This window comes from Chiloscyllium punctatum, chromosome 31 (assembly GCF_047496795.1).
Source record: "Chiloscyllium punctatum isolate Juve2018m chromosome 31, sChiPun1.3, whole genome shotgun sequence".
In the NCBI taxonomy this organism is placed as follows: Eukaryota; Metazoa; Chordata; class Chondrichthyes; order Orectolobiformes; family Hemiscylliidae; genus Chiloscyllium; species Chiloscyllium punctatum.
This window is the reverse complement of record NC_092769.1, coordinates 76,461,267-76,470,282: the sequence shown is the minus strand read 5'-3', so window position 1 is coordinate 76,470,282 and position 9,016 is coordinate 76,461,267. Positions and strand designations below refer to the sequence as shown.

Below are 9,016 nucleotides of genomic sequence, written 5' to 3'. Positions count from 1 at the left end.
CGGAGAACACCGGGGTGGGAAACACCATAATTCATTTTCTTTTCAGAAAGAAACAAATCCAGTTGATAAAAGTGATATTATTATTAATAATAATAATAGTAATAAAAGTGGCGCTGATACGGAATTGGGAGTGTGGGGCTGGGGGAGGCGATAAATAACGGTCGGAGCCTGAGGAGAGGCCCCGCCCCCCCCACTCCTGCACATGCGCAGACAGCCGGCGTTGGGCTGTTTCCCGCCTTATAAAGGCGGAGTGGAAGGCGCGGCAAGGCTTTCTCTCCCGTTTTATTTCTTGTCGTTGTCAGACCGTGCGGAGCAGCCTTCCGGAGCGCCGGGTCCGTTGTCTGCAGAGGAGTCGCGTCCGTTACGTTCCTCCCTTCGCCTTTTTTCTTTCTTCCTTCCTTCCTCCCCTCACCCCTCCCCCCACCAACCGCTAGTCGAGCGGCTGCAGAGGGACACGAAAACCCGTCGAAAGCGAGCCGCGGTATAAAAGAAAATGGTGAGGAGGAAGACAGGGTTTTTTTTTATTTGTGGGTGGTTTTTTTTTTAAGACGAAGAAAATTTTTCAGCCTTTGTTCGTCTCCTCTCCCAGGCGAAAACCCCGCGAGGGAGATTAAAACAAAAATAATCTTCCATTTTTTTTTCGGAGCGGCCTTTCTTCTTCCCCTCCCCTCCCCCCCCCCAGCCCCTTCCCGCCTTTCGCGTGGGGCGGCTGAGGGCTGAGCCCCGAGGGGGTGGCTTTTTATACCCGACTGGACCCCTGCCGCCGACTGCGGGGAGACCCCGTGGGGCACGAGCCCCCCCCCCCCCCCTCCGTCCAATCGGAACGCCGGGTGTTTAATGTGCTGGGTTGGGGGGGGGGGGGTGGTGTTGGGCGGCTGCGTTGGTTTGTTTTCAGTGCGGGCGGGCCCTCGCCCCAACTCCGCTCCTTCCCCCAACCAGCAAACCTTGTCCGTTAAATCTCTAGGTTGACGTCCCTCCCTCCCCCGGGGTTTTGCATTGTCTGGAATGGTCGGTCGGGTTATTATTTTTGTTACGTGTATCTTTTTTTTTGCTCTTGGGTCTGCCCGCCCCACCCTGGTTGAAAAGTCCTGATTTTTTCTCTCTCTGGATCCCGTTACCTCTGGGCATGTTTAGACCGTCTAGCGATCATTCCAGTGTCCTTGGGCTGATGAGAGTATGCAAAACATTGCTTTGTTTTTTTTTGCAGAAAAATGCATGTATTTTAACATCTGTAGCTTTATTCTCTCCCCAGTTTGTTTGTTTTTGCAAGGTCTGGGCTCAGCCTGCAGAATTGCAGTGCGCCCTCCCGCAGCATTTAGTTGCACTCGCCTTCCTTTTAAAAAGAGGAAAACGACATTTTGTGACTGCTTCGAGGAGTTGGGTTTCAGTTTAGGAGGGGCTTTGAGCTCACCTCAGTGAGACCTCGACTCTTCTCCTCCGCTCTTGTATTAAGAGCTGCCCAGATGTATCTCTGGGAATTTGGCGTGGCCAGTTGGTTTTAAAAAAATGTGTTGCTGGAAAAGCGCAGCAGGTCAGGCAGCATCCAAGGAGAAGGGAGAGTCGACGTTTCGGGCATGAGCCCTTCTTCAGGAACTCTCATTGCTGAAGAAGGGCTCATGCCCGAAACGTCGATTCTCCTTCTCCTTGGATGCTGCCTGACCTGCTCTTTTCCAGCAACACATTTTTTAAGCTCTGATCCCCAGCATCTGCAGTCCTCACTTTCTCGTAGCCAGTTGGTTTCCTATTCCAACCCCCCCCCCCCCCCCCAAAAAAATAAAGTTCCCAGCTAACAAATTCAATCGTCTGATGCTTGCAGGATCTGTGTTTGGAGACTTTTGTCATTGGGGATGGTGGTGGGACATGACTAGTTTTAAAATGGCTTGGGGGGGTTGGGGAGAGAGAGAGTAGTGGATTGTGCTCATCTCTGTGCAGTCTAGTGGATTAGGGTTTGTGGGCACACAATGTGGTAAGGGTGTGGAGGTGAATAGAGGTTAATGTTTTCCTATGGCAGTATCTAGGGTGCAGCAGAGTCCCGTGATCATAGGCAGTGCCTTTGATTAAAGTGGAGTTTTTTTTGTTTTGAGCATCTGCTCGGTTTCCAGTGTAGCAGGCTGACTTGATGATCCACATCCTCCTCCTGGATTTGCTGCCCTCTTCTTTTTTTTTGTTTATGTAGAGGTGTGTTGAAGAGTTGGCGGGGTATCTACAAATGGGTTCAGTCTCTGAATTGGCCACTTTTTTGAGAGAAATTCTGGCCTGAATGTTAGAGCCGAGGGGAGTGGGAGGTGTCTACATGGGGATGGTGAGTAAGCAGGGTATTGGTAGCTAGAGATTTTTTGTCATTGCAAGCATTTCCTGTTGTGCGGTACTGGCCTCACCCTTTCCCCGTTGTCAGAGCTGCTTGTTTAATGTGGGGTCAGGTCTGATTAGGCAAGAATCTAACTTTTTAAAAACCTTCAGTGGAAATAACCCACATTCACTCTTGTGAAAGTGCTGTTTCCCTTCAGTTCTGCAAAGGCACTTAGTCACTTGATTAGTTTCTTTTAAAAAAAACAGAAGTTACCTACTGAATACTTTGTAGAGGTTTGACTAGCACAGTCAGGGTGTCTGCACTGTTGTTGGAAAAATCAAAGTTTGTCTGTGAATCATGAGTTCTGAAATGCAGTGAAATTGAAACTTCAGCTGAAGTGTCAAATACTTTGCCTAATAAGGTCATTCTTAAAGCACTGAGTTGCCAAGTGAGATGTATTCATTGTTGGGTTTGACCTGCTTGAAGCCAGTTCCCCATTTACTGGCCTTGCAGTCGGTCTCTGTTGCAGTTTACTTATGCCAGTGTCTGGGTTGGGAGAGTGGGTAATGAAACCTGTTATCTGCCTTTTAGTCTGTGCTGTCTTGGAAACAGTGCAACTGGCTAAAGTGAACAGGAATTATCAAGCTGTGCTCATTTAGTTGGCAATTTTCCTCAGTGGAGGGCTCTTGATGGGCATCCATCAGGCATCCAAAACTGCTTTCCTTGAATTCAGTCTGAGTTCCAAACCAGAACATTGCTCCCTCAACTCTCCTTTGATCCTTCTGTACCAAAGAGAATAATCAAGCCATCCACTCTTCCTTCATTGCTGAAATGATCTAGTCCTGTATAAATCTCATCTACACCATCTCCAGCGTGATCACAGCCTTCCTGTAATAATGATATGACAATCTGTGCCTGTACTGGTGAATGCAATAACACGCCAGAAATTTCCACCTCTGTCTTCCTGCCTCCCTTTGGCTGATCCCAGCTGTGAGCTGAATCAATTTGTTCAATCATGTTTCCACTTGTTGATCGAAGTTCCAAGCCTCCAGCTTGCATCCAGGAGAGTGCTGCATTCCTGAGCTGCTGCTGTGCCTGCAGGGGAAAGTGGAACGTGTACGGTCTGCTGAAGCTGAAAACAAGACTACACCAGCCTGTAGTCCCAACAGGTGGTTGTGAAGCAGGGGGGCCCTAAGAGAACAGAAGCTGGGAAAGTGATAGGTCAGAAAGGGTGGGAGGGAAGAAGGAAAAGTCAAAAGGGGGGGGATAGTGTTGAGTTGGAAGGCTGGATCTGGGATAAGGTTGGGGAGATTGGAGGGTCCCAAGGCAGAAGCTGAGGTGTTCTTCCTCCCAGATGTCGAGTGGCTAGGACCTGTAGTGGAGGAGATCCAGGACTTGCATATCCGTGACAGAGTGGGAGGGGGAGTTGGTGTTGACCAGTTTCCTAATCTTCTCCCCCCACTAACTTTTCCCAGTTCCAACTCTGTACTGCCCTCTTGAACTGTCCATCTTCCTTCCCACCTATCGGCCCCACCCTCCTCAGATGCTACCTGACTGGCTGTGCTTTTTCAGCATCATATGCTTATTCTTGTCATGGATTCCTGAAGTGGTGCTGGATCCACATCAGGATGGGGATGCTGTAGTGATAGAGGCAATGGTTGCCATTAATCCCTAATTACCTTCATGGTGAGCTGCTGCTTGAGCCACCCACAATGCTGTTAGAGGGGTGGGTTGCTGAATTCTGACCCAGTCAATGAATGCAGTGACCAAGATAAGAGAAGCCTCTGCATAGGCAAGATGAGCTGCTAATTGCCTTGTTTTGAAACAGAATCTCAAAAGACCTATTCTCTTGGTGGTGTAGTGGGAAGAGACCAATAATCTGGTCCCATTTGCCAGCATATGGCCCATAATCCCACTAAACCCTTCCTATTCATGTACCCCAACCCTTGTCCTTGTTTTGAAATGGGATGGTTCCTGGAGTTTGAAAGATGCCAAATGTAACCTCCTATGAGGGAGAGACCAAATTGGGAGCTAAAGACCTGTTCTCCTAGCATCAGTTATTTGCTAAAATGTATGATTAAAGTTATGATGCTGGGGAGAATTCGGCATGGATTTATGAAAGGCAAAGATGTGTGGTATTCCCTTGTGAATTTATTTAAATGGCCACATAATGGGATCCAGTGAGTGCTGGGTATTTGGATTTTCAGGAAGTATTCAATAAGTATCAAGATTTTGATGAACAAAACTCATTCACATGAGAATGGGAGAATATACAGACTAGAGTTGAAAGCTGTTTAACTGACAAACTGTGGGGAGAAACCAGTCATTAGGTTTGAGGCTAAGTCTGAATGCTTAGGTCTTGGCTACTTTGTTTCTCAATGATTTGAGGAAAGGCAGGCACAGTATTCCACGGTGGTGAATTTGAGGAGCACCATGTTTGATTAACTTGGTCTATGTGGATTTTGTAATGGCTGCTTTAATAAAAACAAGAATCGTGGGATCCAGAGGAATGTAACAAGTCTGATTGATAGGAAAGTGCTCCCCACAGGTAAGTGGTTGGTGTTTGTGACTGAGAAGCTGCTTCCATTGGGGTTCTGCAGGGAATCTCTGCTTTGTGGTGTTAACCTAAACATAATTAAGTTTGCAAAACAAATGTTAGCATGTGCTTGACAGTGAGGAGAGAAGTCTGCCTTTATTGCAAAGACATGGGGTATAAAATAGGCAAGTGCACTTTTCCTTTATTTAAGGAGGCTATAATCCTTACAGCTCAGAGAAACTCACTAGGCTGAAATGGTTGGGCTGATGCTTTCAGCATTTAGAATGAAATATTGCTGAGGGTCCTTCACAGGATAATTGCTGAGAGGAAAGGCAACATCTTCTATTCACTTTCAGTGAACCTTTTCTGCATCACCATTTTCTGTAGCAGATAGATGACTCAGCCTGTTAATCATTCCAGTTATCATTATCCTGTTCAGAGATGCTGGGTTAGTGAAGCTTTTTACCTCTGCTAACACATGGTGGTAAAGTAGTTGTATTAGTAAATCAGCATTCAATTAAAGGCTGGTTCCTAATGGTCTTTTCAGGAACCACATCTACCAACCCGGTCTGGTCTGCCCAACGTGTGACTCCAGACCCAAAGCAGTGTGCACTACTTTACTGTCTTCTGAAATGCCCAAATGAGACAGTGGGTTCAGATGCAACTGGGGGATAGGCACCAAGTGCTGGGTAGCCCAGCCAGTGACAGTTGGGTGATCTGAAACCTGAGGAAACGCATGCACTTGTCTTTCCAGGCATCGGGTGTAGCAGTCTCTGATGAAGTCATCACCACTTTCCAGGACATGAAAGTACGCAAATCCTGCACCCAGGAGGAGACCAAGAGGAGGAAGAAGGCTGTCTTCCTTACATTGAATGACAAGAAAGAGAACATAATTGTGGATAATGACAGGCAGATCACAGTTGGAGATTGCTTAGAAGGAGTTGTTTCTGACGCTCTTGAAACTATTGTTAAAATGCTTCCACTTAAAGATTGCCGTTATATCCTTTATGATGCCTCCTTCGAGACCAAAGAAACAAAGAAGGAAGAGATAATTTTCATCCATTGGTGAGTTCTAATTCATTCTTATAAAGAGAGCCTGGACTATTGTAGGAATTTGAGGTGACCTGAGAGAATTTTATGAAATGAGGGGTATTCCTTAGGGTGGGGCATTTCAAGGTGAGGACAGGTTTTAAAAAGACGTGAGGCAAGTTTTTAATACAGGCTGGTTTGCATGTGGAATTAATTGAGGAAATGGATGTGGGTACAGTTGCAACATTCCAAAGATATTTGGAGAAGTACAGAACAATCTTGGTTATCCAAACATCGGTTATCTGAATTTCAGATTATTTGAACAAGATCTCCAGGTCCTGTATGGCTTCCTTTGCTTATGATCAGTTATCTGAGCCAAATACTTCCCTGCCTGTCTTTTTGGGATAACTGATGTTCTGTACATGTTTGGGAAAGGTTGAGGGATATGGGCCAGGAGCAGGCAGGTGGGGCTAGTTTAGTTTGAGATTATGTTCAGCATGGACCAGTTGGGCTGAAAGAGTCTGTTTCTGTGCTGTCTGACTCTCGATAGGTGCTTGCTGTACAGGCTGGCATGCTTCAGGTTCATTTTTGGAGACTGTGTTTTTGTTCAGCCCATCGACAAACCTAACCTAGAATCTGAAACTTCATGCCTCCCCACCATCCTGATTTGAATAGTGGTGGTGAATCCTAAGGCTGTTTTTGTTCTGATGGCTTCAACTGGAGTATGAATTATTGGCAAAGTGGGGGTCATTGTACGTGAGAGATTTTAGAAGGGAAAAGCTGATAGGTTTTGGGGGGGGGTGGGGGCAGAAACTAAAGGTTATCAGTAAGACAGTCACCAGCTTTTCAGCAATTCAAAAGCAACTCCTTCTCCTAGGGAGACGATGACAGGGAACTTGCTTGCACCCATGGGAAGTGGTTGAGGTCTGAATATCATGAGGGAGGGTGGAATGTGTTCAGTCTGGTGCCCTCCTCCATAACATTGCAACTCTGGCATTAACAATGACTGCACGTGTGTGCCCTTGTATGAAAAGTGGGAGGAAGGATGGTGCAGGATCCTTTTTATTATTAAAGACATTCACCATTATAATTTTGATTTTCCAACAGGGCTCCTGATGATGCACCTATTAATCGCAAAATGATTTTTGCTAGCTCCAAGGATGCTTTGAAGAAAAAGCTATGTGGTATGGCTTTCTGCCTTGCAGAGATTTTAACATGCTGTCCTCTAATATTGAAGTCTTGAGGTCTGTGTCTGTCATTTTTCTCACTTGGAGGGACACTGCAAAGACAAGGGAATAAATCGCCTCCTGCATGGAATATCTATAGGTGTCTGTACATTTCCTGTATCTGTATCTGAGGGGGAGGGGTGTGCCAACTATTGAATGGAGTGTTAACATTCTGCAAGGTTTCCAATCTTTCACTTAACCACAAAATGGTGAAATGGAGGCTTCTGAACACCCTGGTGTGATCTGAACCACGAGCTGCAGTTTCTAGGTTGGACCTGCATCCACCTGTGATTGTGTGCTTCGAATGGTGGAGTTTTTACAGCCCATCTCCACATTAATCAAACGTTCATCCGTGACAATGAATGTCAGTGCCTCCCTAGTCTCTCCTCTCCTTCCTTGGCACCCTGAGATACATCTCACCTGGGCCTATGCACTTAGCTTCTCACAGGCTTGAATGGATACAGAGTATTATTTTAATATTGTGCAGCATGTTCTCAAACTGATCTGTTTTTGTTGCAGGAGTGAAGCATGAGTGGCAGGTGTCTGCAATTGAGGACTTCTCAGACCGCAGTGAACTGGCAGCAAAGCTGGGATCAGGCGTTATTGCACTTGAATCGCAGAGAGTCATCTAGTGTCAGTCCAGCTTCCATGCGTGTCACATGCTGTGGGTTTTATGCTTGCAGAGTACCTTCAGTTTATGTATCTTCCCATCTGACTCTTGCTTTAACCTGTTTGTAATTGGGACCTAACTAGAAAGTTCTGGGACAAAAAAAATCCAAGTACTGTTAATCAGGCTAGGAAGGGCTGTAGAGAGACTTGCTGCCAAAATTGTTTTCTCAAGGCCAGGCCTGATTGCAATGGAACCAGTCAGGCAGGGGAGAAAACCCACCACAATGCCTGAATATTAACTTGTTGCAATCATTCCATGCAACGTGATCTTAATTCCAGTAGTTGGGAGATTTGACTGGCAAGTTGTAGGTGTACCTCTTGGCTTAAGACGTAGACATTTTTTAGACCATTAATCATGCGAATGTGAATTGATTACCCTTTTGTCTCAATTTTTGCAAGTCTGTACCCACCCCCAAAACCCAGATGACTTTCAGCTTCTGAATAATTCTGGTTTGATTGTCCTTTGACTGCAGTTCATTCCATGTATCATTTCCCCACTTTTTTTGTAAGCATTCCTGGACTTCTAACAAAATTTCTCCTCTGGTAAGGGCTGACGACTCAATCCCAACACTGCACAATCATGACCAACATTGTTTTTGGGGTGGGGTGGCAAGGATGACCAAGTCTGAATCATTGTGTTTTGCAGCTGGTTAAGTGTTGGGAGGGATTTTGGGGCCTGACTAATGTGGAAGCAACATTGTTAATCCTTTAAAATAAACTTAGTATAAAAATCCTGTCTTGTTGTATCTTGTGCTTGAGGGATCTTTTACTTCTGAGGTAAGGAGCTTTCTCCTTTAGAGGGTTTTGAGGGCAGTGGATGAGAAATGGGAACCCTGTCTGATAAAGGGCACAAGCTGAAATACCTAACTGTTTTCTAGTGGGCCAGGGTAATCTCAACAACTGTTGTCTGGCAGTGTTTCCTGGTAGAACCTCTAGAATCATTTCTAGAGGAGTCCAGAGCAGATATTAAGTGCTGCTAATCAGCCATTACAAATTGATGGGAAACACCACCTTAAGGCTGCCTGCCCTATACCATAGCTGCTGTCTTTACACAAACTTTGCCAATGGCGAAATTGGTCTGGCTAACTGTCACTTTCCAATGTTGCTCACTGACTTTTTAAAAAAAATTTGTATATAGAACTTCATAGCCTCTTCCTGCTAGAAGTTTCAAAACCAGGCAAAAGAAGTCTCTTTGAACCACCAGGTCTACATACTGCCACTTATAGGTCCTGTTAGAATACTAATGTGCACAAATAAAATCAGTAG

General features: G+C 45.6%; 1 protein-coding gene across 1 annotated transcript; it reads left to right on the top strand.

The window, feature by feature from the left end:
- Positions 1-255: 255 nt before the first annotated feature.
- Positions 256-8,481, top strand: LOC140457126 (cofilin-2-like). The gene is made up of 4 exons (XM_072551152.1): positions 256-496; positions 5,581-5,891; positions 6,963-7,039; positions 7,601-8,481. The coding sequence occupies exons 1-4, from the start codon at positions 494-496 to the stop codon at positions 7,711-7,713; spliced, it is 504 nt and encodes a 167-aa protein (XP_072407253.1). The 5' UTR covers positions 256-493; the 3' UTR covers positions 7,714-8,481.
- Positions 8,482-9,016: the final 535 nt, after the last annotated feature.

Coding starts and splice junctions, on each gene's coding strand:
- LOC140457126 (XM_072551152.1), top strand. Junction 5,892..6,962: donor GAGATAATTTTCATCCATTG/GTGAGTTCTAAT, acceptor ATTTTCCAACAG/GGCTCCTGATGATGCACCTA. Junction 7,040..7,600: donor TTTGAAGAAAAAGCTATGTG/GTATGGCTTTCT, acceptor TTTTTGTTGCAG/GAGTGAAGCATGAGTGGCAG.